Below are 17,034 nucleotides of genomic sequence, written 5' to 3'. Positions count from 1 at the left end.
GTTGAAAAAATTGCTAAAACTGCTGAAATTAACTGAAAAAATGGTTAAATAAATTGCTGAAAAAGCAAAAAACTAGCGCAAAGAAGCTGAAATGTTACTTTAGCTTAAAGGACCAATATGTGTTTCTCAGGCGTGTATTTAAAAACTATACCATAATAAAGTATCTACATCACCTTTAGTTGTTATTAAAATGCTGTTTTTATGTTTAAATAGAAAATAAACTTATCTTCTCATCACTTCCTCTTCTAAACGCCTTGAAATTGGCCTCTGTCTCTTTAAGAACCACCTTCTGCTGCTGTCCCGTCCCGTTTGGGAAAATGTGTTCCGTGATGAGGAAGTTCGGCTTAAAGACACGTCCCAGGTCCAATTCGTTCCTGGTACCAAACGGTGTTTCTGGTTCCCACCTGTCGTTTTGCTCCTCAGCATGGCTTCCTAAAAACGCTGCAGGATTTCTCAAACATGCATGAATGAGTCAGAGCAAGGCTTTGGGCATGTTTTTTATGAGAGTATAACATTATAACATGATATAAAACTCAAAAAATTTGATTTTACATGTTATTACTCCTTTAAAACTCAGTAGGAGCTTGTAAAAAGTAGGGTTGGGCAATACTGGCAAAAAAAATTATCACGATTACTCATGGTATTTAGCTGATAACAGTTTATGAACATGATTTTGACTCTAAATTAGTTAACTTTTGTTCTAATATTATATTCTTCATTTTAACAGGTTAAAATAGAAAGCTTTGAATTGAAACCGTTTCCACAATGTTGTGTGGCAGCAGATCTTTAGTGCCGCAGTATTCCAGAGGCTAACACATGAACATGTGATAGTGTACGGAGCCCGCAGGGGGACATGTGGGGGTGGGGGGGTTCTTTTGCATTCCCATGCAGTACTATTGTGTTACCTCATAATACTTTTTGCAAAAGCCGTTTATTATTGGTGTGCCTGCCGGTTCATTAACAAATTCATAATCCTACTTTAATTCAGTTTTGGATTAAATGTATCGCAGACACACGCATGAAGATCTTTAATATGCAGATATTTTAATTCTGTGCAGCCACAAAATATCACCATCAATTTCACGAACTTATGGCGACACATCCTGTTTTGGTAACTGGATATTTCAAAATAAAAGTCTGATTTAATTCAGACACACATGGGAACGCAACAAGCTTTGAAAGGTAACGCAAAAGTAGTGCGTGGGCACACAAAAGAAAAAAAAAAAACCCCCCATGTCCCCTCATGGGCTCCGTCATAGTAAGAGTGAGTCACAAACACTAACGTATATCATCCCGTGGCACTAATTGCAGTACTTGCAAACTGCTTAGTATTAATTATTAACAGTTAATTGCAAATGAATAAATTTTGCCCAACCCAAGTAAAGTGTCTGTTTTTAATAATGAACTTTTATTTGTAATTTATGCATTAAATTAGTATTAATAAACACTAGATGCTTTCATTGTATTACGTGTTTTTATATGGTAGAAATAAATTTAAAATAATAATAATAATAATAATAATAATAATAGTATAAAAAACTTTCGGTTGTGGAGCAGCTGCTTTTTCTGTTGGCAAAATATCTCATAAACCTTTGGATGTAGTTTAGTGAAACTCTAATATAGTAATTACTCTTACTTTACTCTAATAAAGTAATCATTGTACAGCTGCAGCTGATTCACTGTTGAAGTCAACCCAGTTCAAGATGGCCACCACAGCTAGTCAACCTTGGCCCACCTCCTTCAAGGAATTCTGGAATTTTAATAGAATATTTCATCATGAAAGTTTTTTTTAGCACCTTTGTCCTCCATTTTTTTCCTAATCAGTTATGTTCTAAACCTCTTGTCTGCACAACTATCCTTAATTTACCCAGATCATTAACATTTTCAAGCCTCTAACAGACTTTTCATTGATTACCCTGTATCTTCCACATCACTGTTAGTTGTCAACAGTTGCAAAGCGAAGGCAGACACACTGATGAGCTGATGCTGCTCTGCTGCCCTTCTTGTCCTGCAGGCCCTCCTCTGAGACCGTGCAGAAGAACAACAGCAGCAACTCTGGTGTTATTCTGGACATCTCGTCTCTCAAGATGGCCGACGTGGATTCGGAGGTGCCGCCCCTTCCTCCTCGCTACCGCTTCAGAGACCTGCTGCTGGGAGACCAAACATTTCAGAATGAAGACAGGTAGCAAGAGAAACACTCATTTCATGCATCATAACGTGATAGGCTGCCCAGGGATGTTCCTGGAGGGGCTTGTGTAATATTGTGTGTATATGTGTGTGTGTCAGTGTGTTACACTCTCCTAGGAATAATATAATGAGCCAGAGATTCTACACTAGTATATGTATTTTTTTTTATATATTTATGGTTTTGCTACATCTTCCAAAATGAGTTTTTCTGTAAAGCCCTTAGAGATGTGGCAGGATTTTAGCTTTCGGTGTTATGAGTAGTTAGAAAAATAAACAGATTTCTTTGTGTAAACAGAGGTCTTGAACTTGTTCAGAAGACCTTGAAGCCACGCTGCTTTACTTATTTATTCAATGGCAAGCAAGATATTAGCCTGTGAAGGCTTTAGAAAACCTTGCTTTAATTAGTTTCAAAAGTTTAAAAGCCTTTCTCTGCCTGTAAGAACCTTCAGAAAATTACCAAGGATAAGAGCAGTATTTCACTAACCTGCCTCTAGAATAAGGACATCAAACACACATGCTTTGTTAAAGAAGTGTGAAACACTTTGACCCTCGCCAGTTTGCCTTTTTTATATAACTTAGCAGAAAACACCCCTCTTTGCCTCCTAAGTGGCACTTTAGTTAGTGGAGAGCTGGAGACTGAGAGTCTCTAAAGTCTGGGGGTCTCCTCAGTTATTGCTGAGGTTTGGGGGCGGACCAGCAGATGTTGTTTACTATGTGAGGGGAAGAATTAACATGAAGCACCGCCGGGTACTGAGGAGCTCTCCGTGGTGCTGAAATGAAGCCGTCTGACTGATGGATCAACACTCATACCCTGCAGAGAGAAAAGAGAGAACACGGCCTCGGTTTTTGTTGTTTTCTTACTCCCACCAAACTTACTATAATATTTATTTATTCTCAGCGTTAAGTTGTTCTCTAGTCTGCTACTTTTGCAGAAAGTAATAATGAAAGATGAAGCCTTAAGGACCGTTGTTTGTATTCTTTTTTGTTTACACAAACCAGTTATAAAGAAAATGTGGTGTACCTCAGCTGAAAGGTTCATTTTATAGTAAACTTGGGCTCATATGAAGTATGAAAATACTGAGCAAAAATACCTCACTGTATTACAGTACACACCAGCTACGTTTTACATGGACATAAGTAATCGGATTAAACGGCAATTCGGAATAAAAATGCGTCATGTAAACAGCCTATTTGGATTATTTTGACCCGATTCAGCTCGATCCGAATGAATTTGTAATCGGAATGAGAGAGGTGGTTTTTGCCGATTGATAATCCGAACAACGTGCATTTAAACACTTAATCTGATCATCTTATTCTGATTGTGGAAAACTGACCTGACCGAGCATGTCTGCTGACTTTCATCCACCGGTTCCCAGCAGAACCAGAACTTTTCCTCCCGTTCTCTCATAAAGAAGGAAGACACACAGACTGCACCACTTCGCAAAAAATAAAAAAATAAAAAAATAAAAATAAAAAGTCCGCGTGTCACCTGCAGCTCAACCAGGGAGTGCAGTAACGTCTCCACCATTATTAAAACCTGTCGCAGGTCCATTCTGAGCTCAGAAGCTGTTTGTTTATGTTCATGACGGTAGTAGAACTTTTTTCTGTGGGTTTTTTTAAGGGAAAGTTAGCAACTGCGCATATCAGTGCTTCTATTCAGAATAAAAGCCTGGTGCATGTAAACACTCATCATGATCGAATTGTGTCCATGTAAACGATACATTCTGATTATTTAATCTGAAACCATTTCAATCCGATCAAACAATTTTGCGCATGTACTTACTTGCTCGTCCAATCAGGCGTGTCCCTTGAAAAATGCGTTCTTACTCATCTGCAGAGATGCCTACTTGCACATTCTTGGAGGTTACATTTGTCAGGAAGCACATCCGGTTATGAATCAACATCGGAGCGTTTAGGTTCCAGCAGCAGCTGTTGCAGAAAGCAAACTGTAACCTGTGGATGGCTTTTTACTTTTTATTGTCGGCTTCTTGAATTGTTGYTTGTAAAAATGCAAAATTAATTATCCAAGGTTTTAATTTGAACCCAATTTTTTWAAAAYRTTTTGTTCGTTTCTGTTGAGCTGCCTGCAGCATCTGTTTACGTTGTCTTTATGTGTGTGACCTCTGTGTCTCTGGGGCTTTCTGCAGTAAATTGTTGCCTGCATGTTTTATATCAGTGCAAAGCCTTTATCTGCACAGAACATTTGTAAACATAGCTATTGAAATACAGAAGTTTAAAAATGTATCAATATTTTAGCTTTATTTAAAAACTGAAATGTAAATACTGTTGCTGCTTAAATAATGTTACTTGTTGCAAATATCTACATTTTTAATTCTATTTAAAAATGGTGTCAACTAAAACACCCAAGACTGTTTTCTATATTTATAGTTTATGAACAGTTTTAAAATAAATGTGACTATTGTGCACAATCTTACTTATAAACTCCTGCCGTAGTGAAGCTGCTGTAAACTAAACTAAAATGTTGTCTTGTGTTGTGTTGGTGTGTCGCCAACAGTTGTGGTGGTTTGGTCACTTTCTGAGAAGGGGTTCTCTGCAGATTCAAAGTTGGTGTTGCTCAAGCGTAAACACTGAATGGCTACTTGTACTTGGGTCTTCTCTTTCGTTTTTCTTTCACTTTTAACTTTAAATACTTTCACATTAACTTTAGCAGCCAAAACTGATTTTGTTGTTTTTTTAATGAAATCACCATGTATCATTAAAAACAAACATTTAGTTCTCCCTATTTCTAAATGACTCTTATTTCTAAATGTAACCAGAAATTCTTTGTTAAGAGAAGCAAAATTACTGTATGAATACGTCGGGTCCGACTCTGGCGGCATCTTCATATAAACATACAGTATAATAACGGCGGCTAACATAATCTGCCCGCTGTTATTATTCCCAAGTCTTCTGAATACCTAGGTTTACAACAGCAAGTTCATGAAACTAAATCAATCAATCAATAAATAAATCAATAAATAAATAAAAAAAAAAATATATATATATATATATATAGAAAAGTCAGTGATATAAAGAAATGCCCAAGCAGCGATCATCCAATCAGGTGGTGGTCTTGAGTAATGCCTCTTTTGTGCTCGTCCAATCAGGTGTGTCCCTTGAAAAATGCGTTCTTACTCATCTGCAGAGATGCCTACTTGCACTTTCTTGGAGGTTACATTTGTCAGGAAGCACATCCTGTTATGAATCAACATCGGAGCGTTTAGGTTCCAGCAGCAGCTGTTGCAGAAAGCAAACTGTAACCTGTGGATGGCTTTTTACTTTTTATTGTCGGCTTCTTGAATTGTTGYTTGTAAAAATGCAAAATTAATTATCCAAGGTTTTAATTTGAACCCAATTTTTTAAAAAYGTTTTGTTCGTTTCTGTTGAGCTGCCTGCAGCATCTGTTTACGTTGTCTTTATGTGTGTGACCTCTGTGTCTCTGGGGCTTTCTGCAGTAAATTGTTGCCTGCATGTTTTATATCAGTGCAAAGCCTTTATCTGCACAGAACATTTNATGTGTGTGACCTCTGTGTCTCTGGGGCTTTCTGCAGTAAATTGTTGCCTGCATGTTTTATATCAGTGCAAAGCCTTTATCTGCACAGAACATTTAGAGCAGCGTAGTATTTGACCACCCCTCCCCCGCAGGGTCTTGTTATTATTATTATTTTTTCTTTCCCAGTAAATACAATAAGTTCTTTGTTGGCGGGCAATGTTGACGTTAAAGATGCAGAAAACACGGCAGTTTTTTACATTTATTAAATACATAGAAAATATAATAAACATATTTACTTTACATATACATGTCTACTGTGTTGTATACTGAATTTTCATTTAAGATGACATAAAAGAATATAGTTGTGTTGGTATAAATATTTAATCTTATTGTATTTTTTTCTGTTTGTTTTGCAGTCACATGAGGTAATTAGAGCTTGTTGCTTGGCTACAAGCAGTTGTATGCTTGCGTGTGTATCTATGTGTGTTTGCTAGGTGCATCTTCAAACACTGCCAAGAAAACACACATAGGAGACTTTTGTTTTCTTAAATCAATTAAGTATTGTAAGCTTCAGAGTTTCCCATGTGTTTTTTTCTGTGTGAAAGCCTAAACAAAGGTGGAAAACCCGGTGTCTGAGCTTGGATGACACTTTGTTTCTTTCTCTTCCTTTTTCTGAAGGATGATGCTGATTTAACTCTGAGTTGATGGATTGTGCAACATAAATGAAATCTGTATCTGAGGAGAACCAAATGATCTTGGCGTTAGTTTAGTTGTGTTTGTCAGACTGGTAGCTGAATATAAATGGTAATGGTTTGCAGGTCTTCTGGGGGCAGTGAGTACTCGCCAAGTGAAATAAGATCAGAGTTACTAAAAGCAAGTTAAATAAAAATAAAATGTTACACTTGTTCATTTTTTATCTATTTGTGTTTTCTATTTTTAAAGGTCATTCATGACTCTTGCAATTAGAATTCCACAGTTATTTAATCAAAGTTTATAAAACTATACAAATGATTTGAAACCAAAAAACAACCTCTTAATATCTGTAAATAATAAACTATCTAAGGAAATAAATTTTGATTTCAATCAAAAGTATAAATCTGAAATAACATCACTTGGGCGGCCCATTAAGATTGCTTAGATTGCCATCATTTCTTATGAGATTTTATTCTTCAAGCTGTCACCAGACTGTCTGCCAAAGCTCTTGCAAAACCAACATCCAAGTGAGTTAAAGAAAATTACTGTGTTGTGATTTTTATGAAACCTGATCTCGAGTTGGAAGCTTTAGAAGCATCAGGATGGGACATCTGTGTATTGTTTGTGGTCATTTGTGTTGACTGTGCTGCTTCCATCAACTACTCCTTTGTGCTGGTCAGTGAATCCATTTGGGAAGGAGAGTGGGCTCCAGAAGCACAGTGTGAGTGTTTGTGGTCAGAAAGATGGACACTGAAGCAGTAAAGGAAGTTTAAATCTGTTGAAAACTCTGATAAATAATTAGAAAAGGCTTTCTGCTGCTGCACTTGCTTCCTGCCTTGCTGCTTGCCGGTCACCCTCACTGCATCAACAGGATGTGGTTACGAGGCATTTTGGAACAGGTGCAGAGGAGAGGCTGCTCTTTCCGTCACTTCAGCAGGGCATGGGACAACGTGTTAAAGGGGCAATATCATGTAAAATCAACTTTTTTGAGTTTTATATCATGTTATAATGTTATACTCTCATAAAAAACATGCCCAAAGCCTTGCTTTGACTCATTCATGCATGTTTGAGAAATCCTGCAGCGTTTTTAGGAAGCCATGCTGAGGAGCAAAACGACAGGTGGAGACCAGAAACGCCTTTTGGGACCAGAAACACCCCTGGGACGTGTCTTTAAGCCGAGCTTCCTCATCACGGAGTGCACCTCCCCACCCCACACAAACCGCCCATGACTCCTGCAGGCTCTTGGCAGTAACAGAGCAAAGTGAAAGTGAAACTTAAACTGTCTGCTGCTCTCGACACTACTTCTCACTCAGTGAAGCTCTTTTCAGATTCAAAATACCTTTGAGGAAATGTATTTTCAGATGCCAAATAAACTGCATCATAGAGCATGCGTGACCCCCCCACCCCCACCCCCACACGGCTTCTCACTCAGTGAAGCTCTTTTCAGATTCAAAATACCTTTGAGGAAATGTATTTCCAGATGCCAAGTAAACTGCATCATAGAGCATGCGCAAACCCTCCCTCACTGAAATGGGACAGGACAGAAGCAGAAGGTGGTTCTTAAAGAGACAGAGGACAATTTCAAGCCGTTTAGAAGAGGAAGTGATGAGAAGATGAGTTTATTTTCTATTTAAACATAAAAACCGCATTTTAATAACAGCTAAAGGTGACATAGATACTTTATTATGGTATAGTATTTAAATGTATGCCTGAGAAACACATAATATTGCCCCTTTAAAATGTTATGAACTTTGGGAGAGGGTCTAAGCCAGAGATAAAATTGTGTGTTTAGAGAGCATGCACCTGCACAGGTTGCACAGGAAACGACAGTGAGCAACATAAATGATACATTTATAGTTAAAGCAGAAAAAATGAATATGCGTAACATAAAACAACCAAATTTAATAACTGTTATTATGATTTGATTACTGATTTTTAAGATGATCTATGTGAAATAATGAAATAATGAAATATCAATGTGGTTAACAACGTGGATTAGATGAAATGAAGTATCATGAGAGCGGTGAGCAAGTAAAAGCTGTGCTGCAGAAAGACAGCAAGCTTTGTTAGGGTCATGTGAAGAGTATTAAACAAAACCTGAATGAAGGGTTGTGTTTTTTAGAAGGTGACATGGACCACATCCCATATTACTGGGAGGACTTTCAGGAGTACCTTAGTCCTAAAGGCAGACAACATGCAGCACATCTCCACTGGTGGAAAACCCGCTTCTGGAGATGGGACTCCAGCCTGAGTGTTTGTTGCACCAGAGGCCAGCAAGTCTGCGAGTTTCAGAGACAATTAGTTTATTAGCAGTAAGACCCAGGCAGCTACCTGTCCACAGAGAACTTCTTTCCCGAGCAGAGGTTCAGGTGATTTATCCTTGGCCAGAACTGTGGTGATTGCATTTCTTGTGAAGAGATCTGATCTAATTGCAAAGGGCCTGTAGTGGCAGTGATTCAAAGTGTGAGAGCAGCATTCACTTGGGACCTATATACTGTACATTGTAGGTGTTTGTGTTGTGCTTCATGGATAAAATGTTATGTTTTACTGTTTGGCTGTTGTGGATTTTTGCATTAAAAAAAGGTACTTGGACAATTTAGCTGCTTTAATGTAGTGATGCTCTACTTTTATTATTGAGTTTATACTTATATTGCCCGTTACTTATATTATGATGGCTTAAAGCCAGGTGCTCATCCTGTTACTTAAAGCAGGTCTGCCATCTGAGACCTGTTGTTAAAGCCCTCCTCGCCTGTGAGAATTGATCCTGCTGCCTACAGATCTTTGTACCTCGTTAAAGCCCATTAAAGTGAGTAATTAGTGTTTTTGCATGTCAGTCTTGGCTGAAACTGCTTCTTGTTTTTGACCTTAAAAAGTGAGAACTGCAGCCCATCTTGATACGTTGTTGCAGAGCAGTCAGTAAGATGTGGCGTTTTATTGTTTCTGTCGAATGAGCAATAATAAGATTCATGACGGCTCATAAAACATTTCATTTTACAATTTAGCATTAATGTAATTTAAATGTCGGAAGTGTCAAAGAGCGAAGCATTCACATGTTCATCTTCGCTCACGGGTCCTCTAATAATACGAACAGCCTTGCTTTAGCGCTATCCTCTTCTTTACTTAATCAAATATATTTTGCTGCACAAGGATGGGAGATTGTTTTTTTTTTATCTTATTTGCTCTTTTATTGAACTAGGAAGGTCTCATTAGGATAAAATAGCTCTTCTTCCAGAGAGTCGGGGTTAGTGCAGCGACATAAACAAAGAAGAATCAAGTGATGTTAAAAGCTTTATTGAAAATACAATACAAAAATGACGCAGCAGGTTTACAGGAATAGAAATAAAACGTTTAATTTGGATAGTGACTTGAAATGACCTTTTTGGGTAACTAGAAAAATTGTATTTTCTCATAAAATACAGGGAATGGTGAGTGCTGAATTCCGGCTGAAATTTGCTTGAGAAGCTGAAATTTAGTTGCTCAAGCTAAAGCAAGCAGGGCAGAAAAGGCTAGCTAAAAGCTAACTGTATCGACAAGCTAACAAAAAGCTAAAAGTTGCATTAGAAGACAAAAGCAGAGCAAGTATGTTAAAACTGTCAATGCTTTTAAAGACAACTACCTTGAAAAAAAGTTAAAGATTGTAAAAAGTATAAAAGTTACAAGAAACAAAAGTCCCAGCAACCATCTTCTGAGTGAGATGAACATTTTGTATGAATGGCTAAAATAGCCAGAAGTAGTTAAGTTGCAAAAAACATGAAAAAAAACTGTACTGCAAAAGTGTGAACGCTGACTCAGGATTCACACACATTAGCTCTACATAAATAAACCGAAATATTCTCATTCCAAACATGAAGAGTACAAGTAAAGCTGAGCAGTTTAAATAATATATGGATTATGTTGAATTAAAACGTGAGGAGGTTTTCAACCATACAAGCTTTTCTACCTCAACATCACTCCGAGCTCATAATCATGTTTCTTATTTATCCATTTGCACACGCACACACACACACGCACACACACGCACACACACACACACACACACACACACACACGCACACACACGCATGCCGGTGAGGAAAAGCAATCTTCTTGACTGCCCTTGGTAGTATCTTTAAGTGTTTTGATGAAGGATGTTTCAGCATGTGGATGTGTTGTGGATCAAACTGACAAGCCTGCAATAAGTGCAGAACAAACTGGAGCACAGTTTGTACCAACAACCCATTAATTACAAAAAGGATCATAAGAAATGCAGTAAAAGTTGGACCGTGAATTATGCCGCAGAGGCTGGCATTTTTGTGACTTAGCATCTTCAGGATAAAAGGTGCACAGAAGAGACTGCAGCGAATTGTACAGTGTGCAGTAAAATGTGTCCCTTAATGAAGTTGAGTTGTGGCTGAGCACATCCATCCACTCTACAATGAGTTCTGTCTGCTTCTGCTCACTAAACAGGGGCGGAGCCAGGGGGTGGCCAGGGGTGGCCATGGTCACCATAGACAAATCTTTGGCCACCCTGCTGTACACAATCCTTCCACAGTGAAACAACATTTAGAGGTGTAATAATCCTCCTGAACAGTTGGTGGCAGGGTTGGGCAATATTGGCAAAAAATTAATCACAATTAATTGTGGTATTTAACCGATAACGATTAATTTGACGATTAATCTGGAGACTCCTAATCTCCTCTTATTTCGTAGTCACATGACCAATTTACCATGTTTGACCATGTTTATAAAGGTAGTCGCTGCCTGTATAAGGACATGAGGAAATGACAAAAAAAAAGATCTGCAGAAAACTTTCAAGTAAAAAAATCATGTAAGAACTGCCAATGTTCCTGGCCACCCCTGTGTGAGTAGTGGTCCCAGTCTGGCCACCCCTGAGAAAAATGTCTGGCTCCGCCACTGTCACTAAAGCAAGCAAAATCGAGACTGACAGATTATTTACAGTCACACAGTGTTATTGTTACCCTGTACTTCCAGAAGACATTAAAACAGAAATGAGGATTAGTTTACAACCTGCCTGATTGTTTGTACCACTTAAACCTTATTGGCTGTAGTTATGCTGTAGTGTTCTCATATATCAGCCGTACCAGGAAGTCCAAGCTATAAAGCAAGAGATTCTTTTTTTTTAATTTGGTTTCACTGAAGTGATGAAAGCAAACGATGTGTGCAGCAGTGCTTGTCACCGTGGATGAGTTTCATGCTGAGGTTTTGTGTGTCTCTCCGGACGAAGTTTGTTGACGTTTGACACGCCTGCAATCTCAGACCCGTCTATGCCGTTAGGGTCTGCCAGACCTCGGGTCTTTGTTTCTGTCGTGTGGAAATGAAAATCTAGTTTAGGGTTGTGTGCCTGTGTGAGTTAAGTGGATGAAAATCTTTCTCCTAAATCGTCATTATTTCCTGGGTTGGGTGTCGGGGTCCATAATGACAACTTGGCTGCGTGGGTGCTGAAGAGGAATAATCACGCTGAAGTCACGAGTCTGACAAGCAGTTGTGTGTGTGTGAAAGAGAGATGTTTTTACATTTTGTGTGTAGCACAGGGTTTTGTCTATGTGCTCCAATTGTGGGACAGAAAATGTACACACATGGGTCTCTGAGTTGTGTTTATTTCTCAGAATAAGAAAGGTAAAAAGGTATCTAAATAGGTATACAGAAATATGATGTTTTGCCTTCAGCTGCGTTAATAAGACAAAAACACATGCCTGGGTCTGGTCTGTGACAGCGCATCAGGAGGAATAATTACTTGTATTCATCTTTTCTCTGCATGTCTAGTCACGTTGGAGTTTTCTGTTTTTATAAAGGCACGCTGCTGATAGAGGTAAACAGAGTGAACTGTGGTAATTGGTCACCTAATCGACTTCCGATGGCTTCGCAAGTGTCCAATATTGGCTCTCAGAAAGGTGACAAAGCACGACGTGATGCTGATAACGGCTCATCACTGGTCACTGTTAGAAATATTTAATCTGGAATACATCAATCTGTCACTGCAACACCAATCAAACAAAACCACATTATTAAAATTAATTTCTCAGTTCACTAAAAGTAATCCGAAGTGTTTAATATCTTAGAATTTTACAGCATAAATCCAAAATTACATAATTTATAATGACTGGGGTGCACATCTGGCTGGACAGGAGCAGTGAACCCATGTCAGACCTGAATAAAACCTCCTGAGACGCGTCCTGCACTGATGGCAGCAGCTGTTTTGTTTGCACTGATTCAGGAGCATCAGAGATCTGATGTCTGCATTACTTCCATCTCAGTGTGTTTTATGAGGCGGAAAAGATGAAAAACAAAGGCAAAGCAGGGAGATAAGGAGCTGAACAAGCACAAAAACCCAGATGAAAGGTTGTGTCGATGAAAACTTGCAGAAATTTAACAAGCGTACATCTACAACTGGTAACATTTTGGAGTCAGCCTAATTCAAGTTGGTTGTCACAGCCAGTGTTGCCGATAGAAAAATGGTGAAAATCGTACTCTTAATTCCAGGTATTGAGATAAAAATTACGTGGTAGTTGCAGAGAGTCATTTTTAACATTGGCTGTGGCAGCCATCTTGATACTTTGTCATTAAAGGCAATATGTGTTTTGTCAAGGAATCCTATATATTTGATTATTAAGTAGCTTACTAATTTATTTACACATAATAATATACATGTTGACTAAATTATTACTTAATATACATGACCCATCATATCAAAATGACCTAATCATGATGTCAGATTCCTGGCTTTAAAAGCTACATTTTGATACCTGGATCATTTTGATATCTTAATCAGATTCAGAGATATGACTTAATTTGTCTTGTTGGTTGGTATGTTGTCTGATTCTTTATTTAATGTAATTTTAATGAGGAATTTTTGATGTTATTATAAAGAGGAAACCTCAAATAGTGTTTGAATATTGAGATTTCCCAGCTGGAAAGAAACAAAAGCTTTGCTTCAGGGAAAATCTCAAAATTTTAAGGTGTTTTTCCCTCAAAATCTGTTTTTTTTTTTTTTTGTTGTTGTTGTTGCTACTGATGAAAAAAGTGCTACAAAATTTTGTTTTATGATTATATTTCAGACAGCATTGATAAGGCATAATTCTTAATGTTTTGACAAAAAAGCAATTTTTGCAAATGTTTTAATCAAAACTGCCTATTTCTCCACATCCCACTTTTAGATTTAATCCTCGTTTCGATATGATGGATCACAAAATACATATACTGTAAAATATTTGACTGAAATTATGATCAAATTAGATTTTCTGCCATCTTATGTGAAAGTCTGCTCTGTTTGAAAGTGCCTCTTGTTGCTGGAAACCTGCAGATTTCTGCAGAGCAGAAATTGAGACCATAGGTGGTATTAATCATCCCATCAGCGCAGAGCAGGTGGGCGACACTTTAAGTCCTCTAGATGTGCTCTCATCAGCAGCAGATTGGCTGTGCCTTAAAACACGCTGAGTGTGAGGATTGTTGTTGTTGCCACAGTGCAGCTGAGAGCCCCAACATGCTCGCTTTGTTTGTACTTCCTTCATGATGTTTTGTGCATTGAGCCTCTGTAAACGGTTCACATTGGAGAGATTTGAGGCGCTTTTTTCTTGTCGAGTTCAACTTAGGGAAGCCTCTGTTCTGTTTTTTTTTTCTTTTTCTTGCACACATTGTTTCCTCTCCCATGGGGTTCTCCTGGGTTTTCGTGTGAAATCATCAGAACATTATGGTGGCTGAGGACACGGTCTCAGAGGGATGGCACCAGTGGGAAGGATAATTAAAGATAAATCGCACAGGGAGACTAATCAGGGAAATGTTCTGAGAAAATGAGATTGAGTTTTATGCTCAGAATTTGCTCGTCTCCTGAGTCATTACATTCTTGTCTGCGACTCGTGGATGCACACGCCCCTTTAACTCCTGTGTTTTATCTCGTCAACCCAATTAGCATCAGAGGAGTTGGCTTGCCATCATTTAGTGAACAGCTGTGAAGTTAAAGGCATTTGAGCTAGAAGATAGTGTCACAGAACTGAACTTGTTGCACTAGTTTAAGGAAAATTCAAACAATTATAAGGTCAAAATACAAAAGCTGAGTTTTAAATAATTTAATTTGGTCTGATGACTTTTTTGCTTTGATGATAATGACTTAAATGTCCCATATCGCTGCAAATTAGAGACGTGAAGAAATTCTGATATGTCCTTGAAACTGACTGTTCATACTTGCAATTTTGTTTAGTTTCCCTCTCCCCTCTTGGCCAAAGCAATCAAGAAAATGTGTCATAATCAGTATAGCCGCTGCGGTTCAGTGATCACGGATTTGACACATTATTTGAGAAAAAAACTCCAGTGGCAGCCTTTTATAACTATGACTCAGCTGCCTGTCTGTCATCATGTTTTTTTTTCTTTCTACATGGGAACTTTCATGCAATTAATTTGATATAATATTATAAATTGGTGGTAAGCTGGTTCTGTTGATTCTTACTGCGTATTATGTTGCTGCCAATCTCTAATTTTGTATGATTTATAAAGACTTAATCCAAAATGCATGCATTAAAAATAGGAAGCTAGTATTTGATGAGTTCCTGGCAGGATTTGTAGCTTTCTGGACTCAAACACATTGACTGAAAAGAATCAAAGTCAGTGGAAAAAACTAAAGTAATCTTTTTTTAAATGCATAAGCCTGTATCTTTTTATATTGATTTATTAAAGAGGTGTCACTGTTGCTGAGATGGAAGGGTGTCCCTGATGGGAAACGGCAGCAAGATTCATTCCTTTTGCTCATGGTCGTGTTTTGATTCATAGCAAATGCACGGAGAGGAGGAAACAGAAAATCAATTTGTGCAAAGGTTGCCAAATATACTTTGGCTGACAGTAAAATGCCTGAATGGTTTTACAAAGCAACGCCAATGTGTAGGAAGCAGTGACATCTATGAGAAGCAAAATGATTCTTTATGTTAAACTATGTGGTTGTTGAAGGGTTTGTGAATATATAAACGTTTATCCACTTGTGTCCATGTTTGTTTTTGCACTAAATGGGAATTAGATTGAACTAAAAGTCTGCTTTGTGTCCAACTTAAAATCTTTCAAATGCATCACCAAAATCATTGAAAAATTATCTTAATTTAAATATTTTGGCAATAAAATTTCAGCCAGTATGTATTCCTTCAAGGAAAGCCCAGCTTTTCATTTTATTCATGACATTATTGAGCATTGCCTGTTTGTTATGGAGGTCCAAAACTGACATAATTAAAAATAAGAACAGACATTTATATAAATGACCCAATAAGTAAATCAATACACTTAGAATACACCAATTAATTAAAAAAATGAGAACTTTACCTCATACTTGGTATTTTAATTTACCTTTATTCACTGCACATATATGTGCACGCCTCTGCCTCAGTTTAACAACTGAAGAGTATTTATGGAAGGAGCAGAAAGACAGTTTGTGTCGGAGTTGTTAATTGAAGTTGCAAATAGACTCCCTCTCAAGGTGTGTTCTCCTGAAATGGCCAGCAGTGCAGGCTTGTATATCTGCAATCCTGCTCCTTCCTGTCTGTTGACCAATAGGAGAGGAGCTGACCCAAGAAGCTCCACCCACCTTATTTACATAAGGCAGAAATGCAAAAGGTAATGTAAAGACAGGAGACAGAGAAATGTAAAAACCACACATTGAAATAAAAAGACTTTTGGGGACAAAATAAAAAGACACAAATGCAACAAAATATGGATAATAAAAAAACAATAAAATTTGCATTATATTCTAAAATGTGTTGCAATTAAGCTGGATAAAATAAATACAAAGGTCAATTAAATTATAAAACATGAAGTAAAGTTCTCATTTTTTCTTAACTGGCACATTTTAAGTGTATTTATTTATTTTTGGGCCATTTCTATGTTTCTGCTTTTCTTTTAATCATGTCAGTTTCAGCTCTCCGTAAGGTACTTTTGGGAAAAGTGTCCTCATTGTTTCAGAGTGGAACTGTAAATTCTGTACCACTTTACAATAAGGCTCCACTTATAGATGGCTTTTAAAGAGTTTATAGATAGGTTATTAATTTCTCTGTAAACACTTTACAAATTATTAATACGTGTTTATTATGCATTAATTAAGGTTAAAAAAGGCTAAACTGTCCGGTTACAATATTAATATGTTAAAATATGTGTTTCTTATTATTATTGGGCTTACAATGTTGTAACCTAGTCTGAAATGTTTAAGAAGCACCTTTAGATGTAATATGTATGTGAACAGATGAGTCTCAATGGTAAGAAACTGAACAGTTTTGTCTTTCTTGTCATTAATTATTGCATAATAAACATTTATTAATGATTTATAAAGTGTTTACAGATGAATTAATAACATACCTATAAACTCTTTATAAGCCATTTATAAGGGGAACCTTATTGTAAGGTGGTACTGTAAATTCTTCAGAAAAAATAAAGACAAATTTAAAATTGTACAGCAATATGCTAAAAAATGGTCAGAACAAGCTTTAACAACGATACATATTGATGTCCAACACATTAAAGTGTTTGTTTTCTAACAGTTGGCTCTAGCGAACTCATTTAACAGAAACTGACTATTAAACAGGTAGTTGAACCTTTAGCACATATCAGCCAGTGGCAAAGCAGGAGTCGAGAAGAAAAAGTGTTACTGTGTGTGTGTGTGTGTGTGTGTGTGTGTGTGTGTGTGTGTGTGTGTG

General features: G+C 37.5%; 1 protein-coding gene across 1 annotated transcript in view; it reads left to right on the top strand.

Moving 5' to 3' along the window:
• The window catches only part of kcnt1b (potassium sodium-activated channel subfamily T member 1b), a gene marked incomplete in the record, with an annotated part of 77,127 nt that overhangs the window by 2,556 nt on the left and 57,537 nt on the right, over window positions 1-17,034 (top strand). Inside the window, 1 exon segment of the mRNA XM_014024014.1 lies at window positions 2,015-2,182. Coding sequence (XP_013879468.1) covers window positions 2,015-2,182 — 168 coding nt within the window.

The sequence above is a fragment of the Austrofundulus limnaeus genome, unplaced genomic scaffold (genome assembly GCF_001266775.1).
Source record: "Austrofundulus limnaeus strain Quisiro unplaced genomic scaffold, Austrofundulus_limnaeus-1.0 Scaffold403, whole genome shotgun sequence".
Lineage (NCBI taxonomy): Eukaryota > Metazoa > Chordata > Actinopteri > Cyprinodontiformes > Rivulidae > Austrofundulus > Austrofundulus limnaeus.
The sequence above is the reverse complement of the archived record's forward strand: the minus strand, read 5'-3'. Positions and strand labels throughout refer to the sequence as shown.